We start from the raw sequence: 22,621 nt of genomic DNA, 5'->3' as shown, positions 1-22,621 counted from the left end.
TGTAGAATACGTATCGGCCTAAACTGAGGAAAAAAAATGTTTTTCTATATATTTTTTGGGGATAGTTATAGCAAACCGCAGAGGTGATCAAATACCACCAAAAGAAAGCTCTATTTGTGGGGAAAAAAGGACATTGGTTTTGTTTGGGAGCCACGTCGCATGACCGCACAATTGTCAGTTAAAGCGACGCGGTGCCGAATCGCAAAAAGTGCTCTGGTCTTTGGCCAGTCAAATGGTCCGGGGCTTAAGTGATTAAATACCACCAAAAGAAAGCTTTATTTGTGTGAAAAATGTCATATGGGTACAGTGTTGCATGACTGAGTAATTATCATTCAAAGTGTGACAGCACTGAAAGCTGAAAATTGGTCTGGTTAGGAAGGGGGTTTGGGTGCCCAGTGGGCAAGTAGTTAACAAAGTGTGTTTTCAGTCTTCTTAAATCTGTATCTTTCACTGAAATAATACCTGGTGATCCTACCATGAAAGTCCAGGTTGGCAAATCTCTGTCCCTGCCTCCCAACTGGTCCCCTGCACTTTCCCTGTCACAGATGGCCATTTTAATACACATTACACATTTTCCACTGTTACTATCAGGAAAGCCACTCTGAGAAATGCCATGCAGTTGCCACTGGAGGACATGTACTGAGACAGGTAATGGCTGCAAAAAGGCTGCAGGAGTTCAGCAGCAAAGTTATGCAGAGAAGGATACAAAAAGGTGAAAACAGTATTAGCAGAGTAAATGACATTTAAAAAAATAGCCCAGGGTCAGACTTTAGAGGCACATTGGACCGTAGTAGATATAAAAATATTTTATTTATGACGCACAGGGGCTCACTGTTATGTATATTATGCATGTGATCATGTCATGTATTATGTTTAGAGTGCATTATACGCTTTTAATTCTTTTTTGCTCTGTCTGTACTATGTATTGTCATAAATAAAATATTTTTATATCTAATACTGTCCAATGTGCCTCTAAAGTCCGACCCTGGGCTATTTTTTGCCCATTTTTTTTCTTTAGTTACCAAATTTCCTATACGGATGTGGCCATAGGAGTGCTTCTTTTTGTATTAACTAAATTACATTTAAGTTTTACATTTACTTTAATGCTTCAAAGAAATCACCCAATAACCATTTTTGATTGCACACAATTACGAGAGAGAGAGAGAGATATTTAATGGCACCTCAAACGTGGTGCAGTAATTGCGGCAAACTGCATTGCATAAAGCTTGTTGCCCACAAGAAGCTCCTCTTCCTTTTTGGTTGATGAGCTTTGCGTGATGCGGATTGCCGCATAATTCTGTCGCGTGACAATCACGTCAAAAGGTTCCATTAAAAATGAAGGGCGTGTGTATCTGCCATATTTGCAGTGCGATTTTTGAAAATGCAGCAGAATCGATGAGATTCAGCCTGTGACCCCCAAATTGCCAGATGTGAACAACACCTTAATCTAGTGCATGGGCAGTGACACTTCAGCAGGGGGCTGACTGAGTGATCAGGAAATGACAGCTGACTCCTAAATTCAAAATGATGATTCAGGATTCAAGACTTTGTATGTGAGAAACACAGCACTGAATTTCATATATGGTTTTTAAAAATTATATATGTTCATTTTTTTTTTTAATGAGCTATGCTTTAACCACTTCCACTCTGGAAGATTTTGCCCTTTTCATGACCAAATCATTTTTACAGTGATCAGTGATAATGCTATTCACTGTACTAATGACACTGGCTTGGAAGGGGTTAACATATAGGGCGCTCAAGGGGTTAAATGTGTGCCTAACTACTAAAAATGGCTTTTACAATCACTTTAATCCTAAAATTCTTTCATCTTTTATTCTTCAGTTGTATGTCAATTCCCATCACTATGAGAACCATCTTCAAGAAGGCGTACAAAGACGAAGTAGGTGAAACAATGGAATCTTCATGCTCAAAAGGTGATGAAGGTGTATCTTCCCCAAATTTAGGTGAAATCCATTCTGAAGCTTTAAGTGATCCTGTGGGCAACAAAGAACTAGAAAAGCGATCCACTCATGGCAAAAATGTTCTTCTTTGCTCAAACTATGACCTCAATGAGGAGCTGTTCCCTGAAACCAATGGCGCCATTAATTCTGTTGATTCACACGAGTCTAGCCCATGTCCTGCTCAAGAAACGAATTCTAGCTTTACTGAAGAAGCCTATTATAACATTACAGAAGTCAGTTCTACTGGTGTAGAAGATCCAAATTCTAGCCTTGCTGAAGAGTCCTGCTCAAGTCTTACAGAGGATCGGAACTCTATTACTGTACAGGAGCTCAGTCCTATCATGGCAGAAGTCCCCAGTCCTAACATGGCTGAGGATTCAAGCTCTAGTATCACAGGAGAGCTAAGCTCAAGCATAGCAGAAGAACTCAGCATGAGTGTATCAGGTTATGCTATACCTCGATCTGTTCCTGAACTGGAAATTGATGAAAGCTACTGAGAAAAGGCTGTCTTGTTTCCTGTAGATGTTCTAAATACAGTAATGCATAAAAAATTAATGCTTTGTGGTTTTATTGGCACATAAGGGTAACCAAGCCTTAGAATTTTACAAATAATACAAACAAATGGCAACCACCCCAACCTATAACTGGCCTATGAAGCAAGAAGCACATGGAATGGTGACGCATGTCAAACAAATAAAAATTCCCAGCTTACTTACCAACCAGCCTACAACAAACCGAATTGTCCTGTCTTACAGTTTATGTTAAAAGCAAGGGGTTTTTTTTTGCACACATTTGTAAATACATGCGTAAGCTGCAGCGGCCACGTCACGGCACCCCAGTGTACTGCAGTCCTAACTCTATAAATTTGAGAGTGTCCTGAGTTTGAGCACAAAAATAATTGATAGATTAAGGGCAGATATGCCTGGAGGGAGCCCATGCCTCCTTTAAAAGGTACAGGGAAACACTAGACACCCAGCATAAGCACAATGGCAGCAAAGATATCCAGTGCCCCCCTCACCAATTGTCAACCGTACAAACAAATGGCAACCACCCCAAGTTATAACTGGCCTATGCAGCAAGGAGCACATTGAAGGCTGGCTGGTAAGCAGGAATATTTTTTGCTCCTTCCTGCAAAGGTCAGTTCTAGGTTGGGGTGGTAATGGCTTCTCCATTGCATGGGGGAGGAGGGGTTGTAGAGTATCTGTAAAGGCGGATAACCTTGTTTGATATTTCAGTAAGTTTACAGAAACTCAATATCTGACAGATCAACTGGTATCTTTCTACACTGGAAGCAATGTACTTGGCCAGAAAAAAACAAAAACAAATGCAGCCACCATATCTAATGTAGTCAATATTCCACATTTTTGTGTCAACTGCACAGGGAGGGGTCTTTGGCTAGATACAGCACAACAATCCTCAATGGCTATTTTCTGGGCATGTTCAGGGCTTGTATCAGCCTTTATATTCCTATATTAAAGGATTACGCTAGGGGCCAGTTTACACCAAAACGCGGTGCAGGACGGGCGCGTTATTGCGTGTTTTTCCTGTACCACGTTCAAATGCACTGGCCTTATCTGTGTGTGAGTGCAAATATTATGTTAACAGTAGACCAAATGCAGATCACTAATGCAGTGCACTTGTGTGAACCAAATCACATGGGACTGCAGTCCCATGTGATTTGGTGTGATTTTGTTTTTTTTCTTTAAAAAAAAAAATACACACACACACACACACACACACACACACACACACACACACACACACACTTTTTCTGCATTTCAGTACCATTTGCAGCCCATTCACATTAATTAGCTCTAAAATCGCACTGCATGGGAATGTGCAATCCCAGTGTGAACCAGCCCTTAGGAGTCTATAAAGCAGTGAAGGTAATTTTCACAAAGCAATTTCTGGTGCGGAATCAACCACTGTAATATGTATGAACCTGAAAGGTTCACCTGCAGAGAATGTTTGTTTGCTAAATATCAGATTAACTGCTTCGTAAAAGTACCCCTACCATTGTTATATTTCCTGATTTAAATTTAGAAAAAGAAACTGCTCTGTTCTGCATTGTTAATGGGATCAATATGAAAGTCACATTTCAGTTATGGGTGCAGGGATTTAGTTTGGTAAAACAAAAAACAAACAATACGGCATCAGCACTTCTGTTTCATTTTTAAAAAAAGAGCACAGGTTCACTTATTTTGTGGTAACAAACAGTTCATTGCAGACCTTTCTAGGTGATTGTGCTGTATGCTCTGGAAAATGATTGTTGCACAATATTACAATTGGCAACCTATGTTTACTGTTCAACTGGAACATTTCCAACCTATTGCTAAAAATCCTATGCATTTGTAGTTTAACCCTTTAAACCCACCTCCCGGTGGCCCTTTAATGTTAAGGAGGCAATGTGGCTTCTATATTATGTGACTGGTGTGACTGGCTCTCAAAGGGGTCACGTGAGTGTGAGCCCGTCCCATTGGCACCTGATCAGAAGCCTTGACCGTGAACTGTTGGCGACAGCCCCATTAGATTGCAGGAAGCGTGCTCTTGGAACACAACCTCCTACCACTGTGGACATGTGCAGCAGCTGGGCATTAAAACCCATCTTTCTTGCTGCAGCAAATATGCATGACTAGGATGGCAAGAGTTTAAAGCCCAACAAAACCCTCTCCATTTATTACTGTAATGCAGTCTGGTTTAATATAAAGTAATAAATATGCTTGTGGTTTTGTGGGAAGGGAAACTGGGTTTGTACTGCTCTTCTGCCACACATATGCAGTGGCCCAAATCTCCAGATGTCTGACATGCTCTGCATGCTGTTCCAGCTAACAGTGCTGATTAGAGAGTGCAAGTGCTGTTATTTGGATCAATGTAGACCCAGAGCCCTTCATTGTGTGTGTCAGCTGACCACCTCTCCAGAGAGCTGCAGCAAAGGCTATTTCTTAATCATGCAGTACAGGCCAAAGGCTCTGTTAATTCTTGACCATGGGTTATATGCTGCCATCTTTAGCTGAAGACAATGGACAGTCCATATACCCCTCCTGCTTCCAGCAAAGCATTTATTTTTGTGCTAATGCTCTTAGGTGATGGACAACCTCTCTCTACTGAGAGCAGGTTTCTGGCCAATATTTCTGAAATTACTGGAAGATTGTAGACTTCACTTAATTCTTGACAGGTACAAATTGAGCACGCAATGGCCCATTCTGTATGCATAATCATACCTAATGTAAGAGGTACACAGCCCACACCCTAGCTATGGGTGCCATCTGGAGCACCTGAAGGCAGGCACACCACACCTCAACCTGCTACTCTGCTCCAGTTCACGGCTCAGGTCTCTGCATCAGCCTTCGCTGAGTTATCTAGCAGGCTCATTCCTGAGACACAGGATAGGTGCACCCCTTCTGCTCCATGGCAACAGTCTTTGCACTGATTTAGATGAGTACCCTATTCCCTTTTATCCTTGCTCAATAAACTTTGGTTAGGAACAAAAAAAAAAAAGTGCCCAACTGAAATGGAATTCCTTGATCCACGTCGTGGATGTCAGGCAGAAGAGAAATGGGACACGGGGGGCTGGCCATCACACACTGAACAGGGCCATGATGAGACTGTTCTGGTATAGCTCCAAACTGTCCCTGATTTGGAATGAAAACCCCCTGTCTCTCTTTCCTCCTCATTTTGGTCTCATCCCTATAGTGGTATATAAGATGCAAATTTTAACTTTTAAAAAGGTGTTTCCCAGTGCTAAACCTTACATCCAATTTCTAAATTGTTATATTTCTACATTTCAAAAGCCAGTATAAAGGGATAGTAGTGGTTAAAAAAAAAAGCACTTGTGAGTTTAACAAATATTTTTTTGTAAAATTTGCCTTTTAGGGGGTGTGTCCTATGCCTACATACTTTTGCTAATATGTGTCCCTTGTTTCCCTCTCAAAAAGGTGGGAGGTATGTTCAGGGTTCCTCTCAGAACTTTGCACCTAGTACCTTGGACCTGTCTCAAAGCCTTGGAGGCTCCCCTTATCAGGTGCTCCTTATTCCTTCTTTTTAACTAAAGAAGATTTTTCAGCCTGGCAGACCTCATGGGGAAAGGTTCAAATCTCATAGAAACCACAGAATGTGCAAGTTGTAAGTGCCAGCAGTCTGCGTCCCCGAATGAGTAACTGTGTGACTTGTCAATCATGGCAGCATTGCTTCCTGATGAGAGGAAGAGGAGAATGTGGAATGTAAAACCCCAGAGTCGGAGAACACTTCCCCAGGGGAGAACAAGGTCCTTCTGGCTCACAACTTGTGCACAATGTGCTGAGGACGGTTTCCTTTTTCAGCAAATCACTTACAGTTCCCATTAAGGCACTCTTTCAAGCCTATCTTAATCTATTCTGCACAGCTTTGCAACTGTTGAAGTCTGTGGCTGTTTGATTGTCAAATCCTAGATATCTGGAAGACCTTCTCTTAAGGCTGGTTTCACACTACTGTGCAGAGTGGCTCACAGCAGGGGTCTGCTGCATCCCTGTTCACCGCTTCAGGGCTGAATTGGACCAGAAGAAGCACAGGACTCCTGTGCAATTCGCTCTGCAGCAATCCCGGAGCTGTGTGGACCGGCTCCATTGAGAGCCGGTCACAGTCTCCTGATGTGCAAATTGGATGCGGGAAATCAGCAACCAATTCGCAATAGTGTGAACCCAGCCTTAAGAATCAATTTGTCCTAGCAGCCAATGTGGTGTATTATGCAGGCACTGCACAGCTTCGAGTGGATTTTCAACCTTATCAAATTCTGCTTTGGATTCAGTGGGGGCCACTCCATAAGGGGCGCCGGCCCCCTAATCTACATGCAGGGTGCCAGACACATAGATTCCAATGTTTTTTTTGAAGCACGTGATTAAAGCCTGAGGCTCTAATAGTCTTCAAAAAAGGGTGGGCTCGGGGCACAGAGGACTGCGCCCCAAGCACACCCACTTGTATGACATAACGAATGAATATTTGCTATGGTCTTCCTCATTCTCCTGCTGGCCAGGGAGTCTTAGGACTCCATGGCCAATCGTGTCTCAGGACACATTTCCTGTTCCTGTGCAGCCAGAAGGAGAATCTGTCAAAGCTGCCCCGGCTCTTCCTTTCTCCTGCCTCCATAAAGTAAGGTAGTATTTTCATGGCACATTCACAGTGTCCCTTCCCCAAAATTTGGAGCACCTGCCACCACTGGCTCGATCCAATGCAGCACTTGGAGCATCTGGGCCTAATCTTGGACACAGCCCAAGATTGTTCCTCGCCCATTGAAGGAGTGCTGATTCTCCAAGCTCATGTCTGGTCCCTTCACCCTCAAAAGCTTCCTGTTTTGATTTTGCAAAATCTCTCAATCCCTGGACATGCATGTCTGCCTCTATCCTGGTGGCTGACCAGTCCTGGACTGGATTCAGTGAAGTCATTCCTTCCTTATGATGCCAGCTACTATAGATTATCTCAATTCTGCAAAGCAGTTGAGAGAGGACATTCCAGCGATCTCAGGGACACCCGGACACCAAATTTGTACTCGACTCTTTGGAAGACACACTGTGGACACTTCCAGACTGAGCGGAGGTCTCTTTGACTTGGGTATTCCTACTCTGCTAAAGGCTAGGAAAGGTGGCTTCCTGTTTCCACCTTAATCAGGACACTGTCCTACCCTCTTCATGCCCTTCTCCTAAGCACCCCAAACCTCTACATTTTTCAAACGCAGATTGCAGTGTAAGTTTACTGTTCTTCCATTGCATCCGTTCAAACTTCAGATTCTGTTTGTCCTGCCTGTGGGCCCTTGAAAGGGCTGTCCTGCAGCTTTTACCACCACCTCTAGGTGGAATAAAGATGTGGGATTCTTTTTTTTTTACCAAAGACACGTAACAGAATACATTTCAGCCTAAACTTGTGAAAAAGTTTGATTTTATTGGATATGTTTTATAGCAATTTATTTTTAATGTTGCCACTTTTATTTATTGCATCCAGTCAAAATCAAGAACCTTCATACCGAATGGAAAGTTTGGTACTGAAAATGCAGGATACCGACAGTTTTTAATAAATTTTAAATTGATATATATATTTGAGAGGTTTAACCCCCCCCCCCGGGGGGCCCCACCGGCGTCTCTTCCGCTTACCAGAGCCGTTAGAAGCGGCGGAAACTATCCAAACCCTTAGATGGATGGGCGGGAAGTCAAGTGAAGGTATGATGGCCTCCACTCGACTTTATGCCCTTGGGAGGACCAGAGCAACCACCCTCCACAATTTTTTTTTTTTTTTTTAAATTGCTTTTAAGTGTAAATGTGAGATCTGAGGTCTTTTTGACCCCAGAAGTGAACTCATACGCAAGTCACACTCACATATGTAAACGGTGTTCAAACCACACATGTGAGGTATCGCGGTGATTGTTAGAGCGAAAGCAATAATGCTAGCAGAAGACCTCCTCTCTCTAACCCAAAACTGGTAACCTGTAGAAATTTTTAAACGTCGCCTACGGAGATTTTTAAGTGCCAAAGTTTGTCGCCATTCCACGAGCAGGCGCAATTTTGAAGCATGACATGTTGGGTATCAGTTTACTTGGCGTAACATTATCTTTCACATCCGAGAAAAAAATTGGACTAGCTTTACAATTTCCTTTTTTTCTTCAATTTAAAAAGTGTATTTTTTTTTTTCAAAAAAAAATTGCGTTTGTTGCAATACTTTGTCACACCGTATATGCGCAGCAGTCTTACAAACTCTATTTTATTCTCTAGGGTGTCTGCTAAAAAAAAAAAAATGTTTGGAGATTCTAAGTAATTTTCTAGCGAAAAATAAAATGATTTTAACTTGTAAAACAAGTGTCAAAAATAGGCTTGGTCCTAAAGTGGTAAAAAATGTAAACACACCCCCCCTGCTGAAATGCATTGAACATTTTTGAGTCACATGACCTATGAAAAACACGCCACAAGCAGTAAAATCTCAGCAACATCACATGAGTTTTCGGTGCCATTATCGGCACCTTTTTCCTGGTATCTGAAAAATGCAGATAACACTGTTTTCAGATACCCTCAGGGACATCATGATAGCGATTTGGGGAGGGGGTGGAATTCTTATTCATCAAAGAAGATGTATATACAGTATAATATTGCAGGATTCCAGGATGTAAAGTTTTTAATCCAACCGATCATCAGTAATGGTTTCTATAAATAATAACAAGTTATAACTGTTCTAGAAACAGTAGAACAGTTGATAGGAAGCATACAAGAGAATCCAACCCCCTAAAGCACCTGATGTAAGTGATGCATTTTTTTACTCTGACCATGTTTGGTATTTAAAAAAAAAAAAATTCTCTAATAAAATCTTCTGCGTCTTCAAATCAACGAACACTTCATTTCAAGAGTTTGCAAATAAAAAAGCAAATCTGAGGACAAGTTGAGCTGTTGTGCTATAGAGCGAGTGCCTTTCAAAATACGACAAAGTTCATGTTTCACAACATTATTCAGCTCCTGTATAGTCCTACAGTTTTGAAAGGAAGAAGGAAGACACTCCTGATTGCGGCAACAGTCCTGGCCTGCAGCACAAGAGTCATTACTGGGCTCATGTGTATGGCTGCTGAGTCCCATGTCATCCATACAGCTTGATAACTCAGAGGGATGAACAACCTGATGAACATAAGACAGGCCTTTCACAATTTGGTCCTCACATTGGCAGATGGCAGCTAGGAGTTCACCAAGCTGTGTATTCATCATGGGATCCGATTTTTGAGCTTGACACCACGTGACAAGAGCACTGAAAAGCAGAAATCAATATTACTATAGTTTAAACAGTAATCACTATATAGGGTGTCATTGAATAAAATGTCTGTGGGCAGAATGGTCTCTGTGCTGTGCCATAGCAACCACACCAATACCCTGCCAGCATGACAAAGAAAGGCTGGCATAGGTCAAAAATGACAGTCAGACAATTCACTCTCAGACACTTATTACTGTGGTGCATTTTTTTTTTTTTTTGCAGCATTCACATAGTAAAAAGGGGAGGAATATTCCTATACATTTCAAATTGGATTCAAATCCAATTACTTTTCAAAGTATTCATTGCATAAAAGGGACACGTCTATGTGAAACAGACAGTGACGGCATAATCTGAATTACATTTATACAAAGAATTTGCAGTACATTTAAATATCAGTTCTCTGACCCATGTTCATTCATAGTGAACCCCTTTAGTAAGAAAATACAGATCAGGCAACCATGACTTTCTATCAATACCAGATACCACATGCCTTCTCTTTTTTCAAACAACCTGAGGTCCCTTCAGCAGTGCCTTGCACTGTATACTGACCAGGGGCCCAAGTTGTTTTGTGAAGCCTGCACTTTAATGAACATAAATGTGTAGATACACTGTAGGATGCAGGAGGATAATGACAGATCATTTGACTGCAGGCTGGGACAAGGAATTCAGAGGTTCTTTGGATGGAGAGGAGCTGCTATTACAAGGCAAGGCTTGCTTGGAAACCATCTGTATGTCTAAAGCCTCGTACATACAATCGGATTTTTGTCAGGGAATTGTGTGAAGACAGACTGTTGTTGGCCTAAAAGCCGACCGTTAGTACGCTCCATCAGACAATTGTTGGCCAACTTTCCGCCAACAAATGTTGGATGGCAGGCTAGTAAATTTTCGGTGGACAACGGTCTGTTGTCAGATTTTCCTATCGTGTGTACACAAGTCCATTACACGAAAGTCCAAAGTACAAACACACATGCTCGGAATCAATGCTCACCAAACATGACATTAGCAGAAGGTGCCCAAAGGGTGGTGCTCAAGAGCTAAAATTCCACGTAGTACGTCACTACGTTTGTTGGCTGAAAATAGTGTACCGTTTGTATGCAAGACAAGTTCCTGACACGCCCTTCAGACAAAAGTCTGATGCTTAGTTGACCAACAATCCTATTGTGTGTATGGGGCTTTAAGCTTTTCTGCTGATTTTTGTCTTCAGATTTACCAAAACCATGTAGTGCAAGGGCCTGCCTGATTGCATACAAATTGAAACTCCTAAGGTTTGACCTCATATTATATGTTTTTGGTAAATCTGAAGGAAAAAATCAGCAGAAAATCTGATGGTGTGTATGGGGCTTTAGACTTGGTTCATAGATTATAGGAAAACTAAAACTGTACAAAACTTAAAAGAAAATCAGTTAATAAATGTAATATGGACATGGAGTGTTCTGTTCATACATTAGCCACATAGTCATGTCAAAATTTTGGGTGCCTAAAGTTCAGGGGGCCAGAACTACTTTTTTTTTTTTAATTTTGAATAGTGTGGGAATGGATTAGACACTCCATGAGTTATTTTTTTTTTCCCTGTGAGGGATGATTCCCATCATGTCCTATCCTGACCATTAGTGTAAAACTAGCTTTTGTAGGTCCTAGATCTAAAATGGAACATAGATTAATACTTTCTCAGCAAGGGATACCATACCTGAAAACATTGGTCTATACAGACTGTAATTGGAAAGGGGTTCATGCATAACTGGTTTTACAAATATATATTTACTGTCATTTAACTATTTAAAGCCCAACTGAACTTTTAGTTTAAATCCGCTAAATACATTCCAGGTGCATCAAAACACAAGATTTGCAAAGTAGTACAGTTTTGTAGAAAGCCTTTCTTCTGCTAGCTTGTTATAGGGAAGGACCCTGTGGAAACAGTTTCTCTCTGCTCCCTGCTGATTTAAAGCTACAGTCCCCAATCAGCATTAGCTTTGCTCATTGCAGAGCTATACAGTGGGGACGGAAAGTATTCAGACCCCCTTAAATTTTTCACTCTTTGTTATATTGCAGCCATTTGCTAAAATCATTTAAGTTCATTTTTTTTCCTCATTAATGTACACACAGCACCCCATATTGACAGAAAAACACAGAATTGTTGACATTTTTGCAGATTTATTAAGAAAGAAAAACTGAAATATCACATGGTCCTAAGTATTCAGACCCTTTGCTGTGACATTCATATATTTAACTCAGGTGCTGTCCATTTCTTCTGATGATCCTTGAGATGGTTCTACACCTTCATTTGAGTCCAGCTGTGTTTCATTATACTGATTGGACTTGATTAGGAAAGCCACACACCTGTCTATATAAGACCTTACAGCTCACAGTGCATGTCTGAGCAAATGAGAATCATGAGGTCAAAGGAACTGCCTGAAGAGCTCAGAGACAGAATTGTGGCAAGGCACAGATCTGGCCAAGGTACAAAAAAATTCTGCTGCTCTTAAGGTTCCTAAGAGCACAGTGGCCTCCATAATCCTTAAAAATGGAAGACGTTTGGGACGACCAGAACCCTTCCTAGAGCTGGCCGTCCGGCCAAGCTGAGCTATCGGGGGAGAAGAGCCTTGGTGAGAGAGGTAAAGAAGAACCCAAAGATCACTGTGGCTGAGCTCCAGAGATGCAGTCGGGAGATGGGAGAAAGTTGTAGAAAGTCAACCATCACTTCAGCCCTCCACCAGTCGGGGCTTTATGGCAGAGTGGTCCAACGGAAGCTTCTCCTCAGTGCAAGACACATGAAAGCCCGCATGGAGTTTGCTAAAAAAAAACACCTGAAGGACTCCAAGATGGCGAGAAATAAGATTCTTTGGTCTGATAAGACCACGATGAAACTTTTTGGCCTTAATTCTAAGCGGTATGTGTGGAGAAAACCAGGCACTGCTCATCACCTGTCCAATACAGTCCCAACTGTGAAGCATGGTGGTGGCAACATCATGCTGTGGGGGTGTTTTTCAGCTGCAGGGACAGGACGACTGGTTGCAATCAAGGGAAAGATGAATGCGGCCAAGTACAGGCATATCCTGGACGAAAACCTTCTCCAGAGTGCTCAGGACCTCAGCCTGGGCCGAAGGTTTACCTTCCAACAAGATAATGACCCTAAGCACACAGCTAAAATAATGAAGGAGTGGCTTCACAACAACTTAGTGACTGTTCTTGAATGGCCCAGCCAGAGCCCTGACTTAAACCCAATTGAACATCACTGGAGAGACCTAAACATGGCAGTTCACCAACTTTTACCATCCAACCTGACAGAACTGCTGCGGATCTGCAAGGAGGAATGGCAGAGGATCCCCAAATCCAGGTGTGAAAAACTTGTTGCATCTTACCCAAAAAGACTCAGGGCTGTATTAGATCAAATATATATTCTACTAAATACTGAGCAAAGGGTCTGAATACTTAGGACCATGTGATATTTCAGTTTTTCTTTTTTAACCACTTCGCGCCCGTAGGGCGTCCTGGGACGTCCTCGACTTTGTGGGGCTATATCTGAATGATGCCTGTAGCTACAGACATCATTCAGATATCGGCTTTTTCGGATGGCGATTCCCTACACCATAAGAACGATCATAGCGGCTGTTCCGCCGCTTGATTGTTCTTACGGGCGGTAGGAGGGGAAGCCCCCCCCCTCCCGCCACCCTCCGGTGCTTGTACCAACTCACCGATTCCATCGGTGTGTCGGACACAGGATCCGCCAGCCCCGGATGGTGATTGTAGAGATTTCCGGTGGACCAGATGGTCGCCGGAGTCTCTATGATTGTTCGGAGGCCGGGCGCGATGTTATGACGTCACGCCCGGCCTCTGCATTCAAAAAAACGGCGCCGCTTCGGCTGGGAAGCGGTGATCGTTTTGTTTTTTCTTTTTAATTTTAGGCTTCCCAGCCTAGAGGTGAGATGTGGGGTCTTATTGACCCCATATCTCACTGTAAAAAGGACCTGTCATGCCATATTCCTATTACAAGGGATGTTTACATTCCTTATAATAGGAATAAAAGTAATCAAAATTATTATTTTTTTTTTTAAATGTCAAACTAAAAAAATAAAAGTCAAATTAACAATATAAAAAAAAAAAAAAAAAAAATGAAAGTGTCCCTGTCCCCGTGTGCTCGCACGGAGAAGCGAACGCATACGTAAGTCCCGCCCACATATGAAACCGGTGTTCAAACCACACATGTAAGGTATCGCTGCGAACGTTAGAGCGAGAGAAATAATTCTAGCCCTAGACCTCCTCTGTAACTCGAAACATATAACCAGTAAAAAATTTTAAAGCGTCGCCTATGGGGATTTCTAAGTACCAAAGTTTGGCGCCATTCCACGAGTGTGTGCAATTTTGCAGTATGACATGTTAGGTATATATTTACTCTGCATAACTTCATCTTTCACAATACGCAAAAAAATTGTGCTAACTTTAATGTTTTGTTTTTTTTTTAAGCATGAAACAGTTTTTTTTCCCAAAAAAAACCCGTTCGAAAAATTGCTGCGCAAATACTGCGCGAGGTCCCGGCCCCTTACCATGTGATCAGCTGTCAGCCAATGACAGCTGATCACATGATGTAAACAAAAGATCGGTAATCGTTTTTTTTTTCTACTCGCGCCGACAGCGTGAGTAGAAAAAAAAGCCACGGCTCGGATGTGAGGAACATCGGTCCAGAAGTGGAAGATTCACATCTGCCTCATTAGTGCCACCTAACAGTGCCCACAGTGCTACCTAACAGTGCCCACAAGTGCCAGCTATCAATGCCCACAAGTGCCAATCAGTGCTGCCCATGACTGCCACCCATTAGTGCCCATCACTGCCGCCTCATCAACGTACATCAATGAAGGAGAAAAATGACCTGTTTTAAATTTTTTATAACAAAATATAGATTTTACATTTTTTTAACAAAAAGTAAAAACTGCAGAGGTGATCAAATACCACCAAAAGAAAGCTCTATTTGTAGTGAAAAAAATGATAAAAATTTCATTTGGGTACAGTGTTGTATGCCCACGCAACTGTCATTCAAAGTGCGTTAGTGCTGAAAGCTGAAAATTGGTCTGGATAGGAGGGGGGTTTAAGTGCCCAGTAAGCAAGTGGTTAATGAGGAAAAAAAAATGAACTTAAATGATTTTAGCAAATGGCTGCAATATAACAAAGAGTGAAAAATTTAAGGGGGTCTGAATACTTTCCGTCCCCACTGTAAGAGATTTATGAGAGAGAGAGAGAGAGAGAGAGAGAGAGAGCGAGAGAGAGAGAGAGAGAGAGAGATTTATGAGAGAGAGAGAATGAATCTTGAAAAATATTCAGGTACCTAATAGTTCCCCGAAGTTCTCCGCATGGCATTAGGATGTTTACTCCCAACTTATATCCCAGGTCGAATCCTGTCTGCAATGAATTTTCCTTTCCAGCGTCAACCCCATCTCGATACCCTTCCTGAAATAAAAGAAATGTAGAAAACTATATCATAATTGGAGCCATACAATAAAAGGGAGCCCTATGGTCCTCTACATCCTGTTAAATAAATATGCAATTTCCAGTTTAAGAAACATTTCTTATTTTGTCCATTGTATGTGACTTGCTGGGCTAGTCTTCCCTATCAGCTACATATTACCTTTTTGCATGGGTGAAGCAAAACTGGACTAAAAATGCAACCTAAAGCACTGTGATCAGCGATTTACTGTATAATAGTATCTCTGTGTCAACAAAATACCTATAAGGCCTTTATTTTGTGACCACTATTCACCACGAGAGCCAGTGAAAGATACAAGTTATAAAATACAAATAATGCGTGGGATCAGACATCACCAATGTCAGTCACTGTGGGTGGGTGTTACTGGATGGAACAAACCTTCCACCTAAACATATGTTAACATTCTTGTAGGACTGTTATACTTCAAGTGTACGTTCAACTTTTCAGAAAAAATTAAAATATGAACTGACACTGTACACCCTCCCCACCCCCTGGTCCCTGCTGTACTTACTTCCATGGGAGACGAGCGGTCAGTGCCCATGCAACCAGTCCAGGTATTGGAAATTCCCACTTTTCTCCCCCGTCTTTCTGCAGCACTACCAGGACAGATCAGAGTGATTCTGATTGGCAAGCGCTGGCACATAGCATTGCTCTGATCCGTCCCAGAAGTGCTGTAGATAGAGGAGGAAGAAGAGCTGGGATTTCAAAACCCCCAACCGCAGGATGGGCAGTATAGCTCATGACCCACAAAGGTAAGAGCAGCAGAGAACAGGGGGGTGGGGAGAGTGTAAAGTTTATTTATTTAATTTTTTTGTAGGGGAAAATCAGCTCCCTCCTATAGTCCGATCGACTCAGTTTGTTTAAATGCAATCTAAATGGAGTCTAAAGCTGACCATATTCTGATAGAATTTCATTGAACACTCATTTTCAACCTCAGCAATGAGAGAACTTGAAAGTGCAGAATGGAATTTTTTTCTCAAAGAAATCGATTTTCTAACAGTGAATATGTTTTTCCTTCCCTGACATCCCTCTAAAAAGCTCTGAACGCAGAGGGGGTGGAAGGATTGGTGATAATGTGGCCACTGTGACTGGCTGTCACAGCGGTCACATGATCTGAAGCCAGTCCCGCCAGTTATTGATCTTTAGTCCAGACCGAAAGCGGTCTTTGTCAGCTTGACTCTCTGTGCTGGAAGCGCGTTCTCAGCACAGAAATAGCTGTCGCCCAGCAATGCATATGTTAAACCTCCACCCTTTTGCTGCACCCATATCTGTTATGTGAGTGGCAACAGGATAAAGTACTTTCGAGCAGTATTCCTCATGTCATCAAATGTACCAATGAAAATGTTCTTACAAATGTTTATTCAAAAATCTACAAGTGTATGGTCAGCTTTAATCAATTGAAGGGGAAATTATGGCTTCTTTTTTGTTAAACACTTCAATCAATTTGATCAGATCACATATAAATCAGATTGAAGTATAGAAGGCCATCATAAAGGAGAATGAATAGTATATAGGCAGCCTACAGCGGGCCACAGATGGATCAACATCTGGTCAGTTCCACAGTGATGGCTGAATTTTGATCTCTATGGCACTTCAAGAGAGAAGTCAATCTAACGATCGGCTTAGTTTGAATGGGAGCGTTGGAAAGTTTTCATTCGTTCAACGCTGCAGCCAATCGGTTGCCATGCTGACATTGGAAAAGTCCCCGCTGTCAGAATACAATAGCATAGTGGGAAGGATTCCTCCATCCTCCTCTAATGTGTGGATGAGGGAGACTTTTCTTTTTTTTGGCAAGCTTAAGTCAGATACAATATGCCAGTCCAGAGTACAAACTTTTACAGATAATTGCAAGCAAAATACTGCTTCCCAAGATAAACTGTAGTAAAATGAAATGTAAACGCTCTAATTTTGTATGGAAAGGGGGGCTTCCGCCAGTCATTACTCATCCACTCTGGCAGTGTTCTCTTAGGCCCCTTTCGCACGGGTGGACTGACTTGGAAAAACTGACAGGCAGGCCCGATCCGACCATCCATTGCCCTCTATGGAGCAATGGATGTTGACACCCGCCAACATCCAAACCTGTCTGGTAGAAACAGAAGGTTGGGGGAGCTGTTCCCCATCCATCTGGCAGATTGGATTGGATGACAGTCGGCTGTAAACAGACAGGTGGTCCACTTCCATCCCAATGTCCATAGAGGAAAGTGGGCTGTGTCCATTTCGTTTATGCAGACCTGTCATCAGCCTGCTCAGTGGGGATCAGCGCACAGATTCCCCGCTGAGCAGGCAGATACGATGGAGTCTACCTGTCTGAAAGGGGCCTAAGGGTGCATTCACCGTAGGGGTGTTGAATATAATCGCAGCATCGCGATTCAGACGTTTGCAATTCTGCGATGATGCTGAGAGTCTGAATCGATCTCCGATGATGTCATGCAGCGCTCTGTGTAGTGCTCTGCCTCTCCTGGAAAAACACAGAGGCAGAGCCTGCCTGGTGGATAAAGCCCCCTCCCCTTCCCTGCCCCCAGAGATGGACACTGAAGCAGAAAGTCAGCTGATAGCCAGTAGAGTGCAGGGGGAGGAGCTGGAGGAGACCTGACATCAGAAGAGGCATCACTGGAGGTACCGGAAGGGAGAAGAGAGGTAGAGACCCACTGAGCTTGGAGGAGGAGGAATCAACTGACACTGAGAGCTGGTAAATGCCAGTGTCACTGATCCCATTCCTCCACCACCATCCCTCTGCCCCCGATCCCATCCATCCCTCTGCCTGATCCCATCTATTCCACCATCCCTCTGCCCCTGACCCTATCCATCCCACCATCCCTCTGCCCCTGATCCCATCCATCCCTCTGCCTGATCCCATCTATTCCACCATCCCTCTGCCCCTGATCCTATCCATCCCACCATCCTTCTGCCCCTGATCCCATCCATCCCACCATCCCTCTGCCCCCGATCCCATCCATCCCACCATGCCTCTGCCCCCGGTTCCATCCATCCCACCATCCCTCTGCCCCCGATCCCATCCATCCCTCTGCCCCCGATCCCATCCATCCCACCATGCCTCTGCCCCCGATCCCATCCATCCCAACATCCCTCTGCCCCGATCCCATCCATCCCTCTGCCCCAATCCCATCCAACCCTCTGCCCCCGATTCCATCCATCCCACCATCCCTCTGCCCCTGATCCCATCCATTCCACCATCCCTCTGCCCCCGATCCCATCCATCCCACCATGCCTCTGCCCCCGGTTCCATCCATCCCACTATGCCTCTGCCCCGATCCCATCCATCCCTCTGCCCCCGATCCCATCCATCCCTCTGCCCCCGATCCCATCCATCCCACCATGCCTCTGCCCCCGATCCTATCCATCCCAACATCCCTCTGCCCAGATCCCATCCATCCCTCTGCCCCGATCCCATCCAACCCTCTGCCCCCGATCCCATCCATCCCACCATCCCTCTGCCCCTGATCCCATCCATTCCACCATCCCTCTGCCCCTGATCCCATCCATTCCACCATCCCTCTGCCCCCGATCCCATCCATCCCTCTGCTATTGACCTCAACCCCCCCATCCCTCTGCCCACTGATCCCATCCATCCCACTATCCCTCTGCCACTGATCCCAACCATCCCTCTGCCACTGATCCCATCCCCCCCACCATCCCTCTGCCCCTGATCCCATCCATTCCTCTGCCACTCATCCCATCCCCCACCACTATCCCTCTGCCCAATTATCCCATCCATTTCACCATCTCTCTGCCCCGATCCGATCCATCCCTCTACCACTGATCGCATCCATCCCACTATCCCTCTGCCACTGATCCCATCAGATCCCATCCCGCCCACCCCACCATCATCATCCTTCTGCATGATCCCATGCCCCACCACCATCCTTCTGTCACGATCACCTATATTTTGTGCATTTAGGACAGGAATGCATTTCAGGTTTTTGTTAAAACAATCTACTGAACAGTCCAGAACTAGTTTGTGAGAGAGTTAGTCTATGCCACATTTTCACAGTTCTTACGGCAAAGAAGCCTTTCTGTTTTTCCCCCAGATTTAAAGAATGCCCATTTGTTCTCTTTAATGAACTGAAAGTGAATAACTTGTAGCCCTCTTTTGGGATGGTTATGAGAATTACCCTCCCCAAATAGGATATTGCACTAGGAGGAAATGAAAATTAAAAATTACGCAGCAATCGTGATGCATCGTGGAATTGAATCGTGGACAGGATGACCGTAATCGAATTGTGAGACCAGTGAAGATGTGCACCCCTAATTCACAGGGGTATATATATATATATATATATATATATATATATATATATATATTCATTCTCCGCATGAATGCAGGTTCTTGCTGACAGAAGATCCAGCAAAAAATACCACATTTAGACGCATTCAGGGGTGTACAATTGTTCTTTTAGTCAAATAAATGACAACACTTTTATGTGTGTAAAATGTGCAGTACTGTGCACCCTGGACACAGAAGTGCTTGTACTTTTTTTGTACACAGTGCACATTTCCACAGGTAGGGGGCGCTGTGTGCATGGGCTCATTGATTACTATAATACTGCGTCTAGATGTACACAGTGTGTATCTATCTGCCTGTGTGAAGGAGCCCCTAGTTATGAACATAATAAGATAAGGGTTCAGTAATGTGTCAATGCCCCCCATAGTGACCCAGCACTGCCAGGAGTCCCTTCTCCTCACCTTTAGTCTATTCTCCATGGATTTCTGCCACTCTCTGTGTAGAAGGTTCATCTCATCTCCCTCCTCATCGAACACTTCCTCTTCCCTCTCCATGGCCGCCCTCACCCAGGACATTTCCAAGCTGCTCTCCTCCTCACAGCTCAAACCTAAACTCCTCTACCACCGGCTGACAGCTACCTACAATACCAGCGCCTCATGTGACGTACAGTTACCACTAGGGCACACTATCGAAAGGGGTCTGGCTGCAGAGTGGAGCTCCAGTGATGACAGGAAGCACGTGTCCTCCACTCAAGTTCCCTTTTTTTTTTTTTTTTTTTTACTGAACTTTATTGTGAATCTCCGCAGCTGGCGCTCCACTACAGGAAGTGGAGGGCACATGATTCCTGTACATGATTTCTGTGCAGAGTGGAGCTCCAGTGACTACAGTCTGCAGCTACTGAGCCATTCTGTTACTATTCATGACTAAGCCTATTTTTGAAATTTGGTGTTTACAAGTTAAAATCCATATTTTTTGCTAGAAAATTACTTAGAGTTCCCAAACATTATATATATATTTTTTAGCAGAGAATCTAGAGAATAAAATGGCGATTGTTGCAATATTTTTTATCACACGGTATTTGTGCAGCGGTGTTTTAAACGCAAATTTTTGGAAAAGTGACACTTTCATGAATTTTAAAAAATCCAAACAGTAAAGTTACCCCAATTTTTTTGTATAATGTGAAAGATGATGTTACGCCGAGTAAATAGATACCAAACAAGTCACCCTTTATAATTGCACGCACTCGTGGAATGGTGACAAACTACGGTACCTATGAATTTCCATAGGCGACGCTTTAAAATTTTTTTTACGGTTACCAGGTTTGAGCTACAGAGGAGGTCTAGGGCTAGAATTATTGCTCTCGCTCTGACGATCGCGGCGATACCTCACATGTGTGGTTAGAACACCGTTTACATATGCGGGCGCGACTTCCGTATGCGTTTTCTTCGCTGCGCGAGCTCGCGGGGACAGGGTCTAAAAGACCCCCCATCCCTCCTTTACACTTCAAAGTATTCAGATCGCCGAAAACGGCGATTCTGAATACTGTGTACTTTTTTAAATTCGGCGCCATTGGCAGCCGAGTAAATGGGAAGTGACGTCATGACGTCGCTTCCGCGTTTACAACGAGAAGGCTGGAACGAAGCAGCTCACAGCTTCGTTCCAGCCCGCCCCCAGCCGCCGAAGGCAGCCGAATGGACACCGGGCCTCCCGATCGCATGGGAGGCCCGGTAACAGCGGCGGGAGGCGGCGGGAGGGGGGGATGTCCCCTCCCGCTCCTCCGGTATAATAACAGCTTTTAGCCGCATCGGTTGTTATACACGGGTAGCCGATCGCCCGCTGTAAACAACGGTACCGGGATGATGCCTGCAGCTGCAGGCATCATCCCGGTATAACCCCGGAAAGCCGAGTATGCATATCTGCGTATGGTCGGCGGGAAGGGGTTAATTAAGCCGGGGGTTTGCAGAAATACAAGATATTTTTGGTAGGTTTTGTACTTTCTGTTAAAGTGCTCTCCTTGTAAAAGCAATTTTATTGTTATTTACCAATTTATATTTTTGGTGATGATGGAAGTTCATGTTTATGTTGAAAGAAGAATACAATCCATGTATCTAAGCACAATCTCATTGTCCTTGTTTGCCCACCTTCATGCCAAGTAAGAGAGCCAAGTTTGAGACACACATGGATCTCTAAGCAAAAAATGTTTTATGGTATGTCGGCATTAAACCTCCATCTTCTTGAAAATCATATATGTTCTGGTGCAAATATTATCCACCTAACGACCGCCCGGGCCGCATTGTATTGAGGAGGCAAAGCAATGTGCTGGTACGTCGCTGCCTACTCCCAGGTTTAGGGCGCACGCATGTTTGGCCCCACCCCCACCCGACTCCTGCTGCGATTGTACACAGCGTCCCGGCCAATGATTAACACCTGGGACTAGCTGATTGGCTGTGTCCAATCACAGCCCAGTGCTGTGTTGAAATTCAACACAGAGCTCTGTACAGAGGGAGTGATCTGTCAGATATAGTATAAAGCAGCACACTGTGCACACACTACACCTAGTTAACCACTTGCCGACCCCTGTACGCCGATATACATCGGCACAATGGCAACGGTGGGCAAATGGGAATACCTGTATGTCCCCTTTAATTGGCGGGGCTAGCGGGCGCACACGCGGCGCCGCATACAGCGTGACAGTGCCCGCGGGAGCGGCCGACTCAATGTCCGCTGGTCTCCCGTGTCACGTGGCCACAGAACGGGGAAGTGCCTATGTAAACAAGGCATTTCCCCATTGTGCCTTGTGACATGACAGAGATCACTGCTCCCTGTCATCGGGAGCAGTGATCGATGTCATGTGAGTGGAAGCCCATCCCCCCCACAGTTAGAATCACTCCCTAGGACACTCCTTGATCGCCTCCTAGTGTTTAACCCCTTCCCTGCCAGTGTCATTTACACAGTAATCAGTGTATTTTTATAGCACTGATCGTTGTATAAATGACAATGGTCCCAAAATAGTGTCAAAAGTGTTCGATGTGTCCGCCATAATGTTGCAGTCATGATAAAAATTGCAGATCGCTGCCATTATTAATAATAAAAAAAAAGAATAATAAAAATGCCAAAAAACTATCCAATATTTTGTAGACGCTATAACTTTTGCGCAAACCAATCAATATACGCCTATTGCGATTTTTT

The 22,621-nt window shown here is 43.9% G+C and overlaps 2 protein-coding genes across 2 annotated transcripts in view; one reads left to right on the top strand and one right to left on the bottom strand.

Moving 5' to 3' along the window:
- The window catches only part of LOC141145980 (mediator of RNA polymerase II transcription subunit 1-like), a 122,642-nt gene extending 120,184 nt beyond the window's left edge, over window positions 1–2,458 (top strand). The window contains exon 16 of the mRNA XM_073632765.1: window positions 1,843–2,458. Within this exon, the coding sequence (XP_073488866.1) occupies window positions 1,843–2,458 (616 nt within the window). The remainder of the gene's footprint in view (window positions 1–1,842) is intronic.
- A 5,393-nt stretch (window positions 2,459–7,851) lies between these two features.
- YAE1 (YAE1 maturation factor of ABCE1) lies at window positions 7,852–20,666 on the bottom strand. Its single transcript, XM_073630525.1, has 3 exons — window positions 19,894–20,666; window positions 15,031–15,152; window positions 7,852–9,710 (listed from the first exon to the last, which is right to left on the bottom strand). Exons 1-3 carry the CDS (start codon window positions 20,005–20,007, stop codon window positions 9,293–9,295), a joined length of 654 nt encoding a protein of 217 aa, XP_073486626.1. The 5' UTR covers window positions 20,008–20,666; the 3' UTR covers window positions 7,852–9,292.
- Between the last annotated feature and the right edge of the window lie 1,955 nt (window positions 20,667–22,621).

This window comes from Aquarana catesbeiana, linkage group LG05 (assembly GCF_042186555.1).
Source record: "Aquarana catesbeiana isolate 2022-GZ linkage group LG05, ASM4218655v1, whole genome shotgun sequence".
Taxonomy (NCBI): domain Eukaryota; kingdom Metazoa; phylum Chordata; class Amphibia; order Anura; family Ranidae; genus Aquarana; species Aquarana catesbeiana.
The sequence above is the reverse complement of the archived record's forward strand: the minus strand, read 5'-3'. Positions and strand labels throughout refer to the sequence as shown.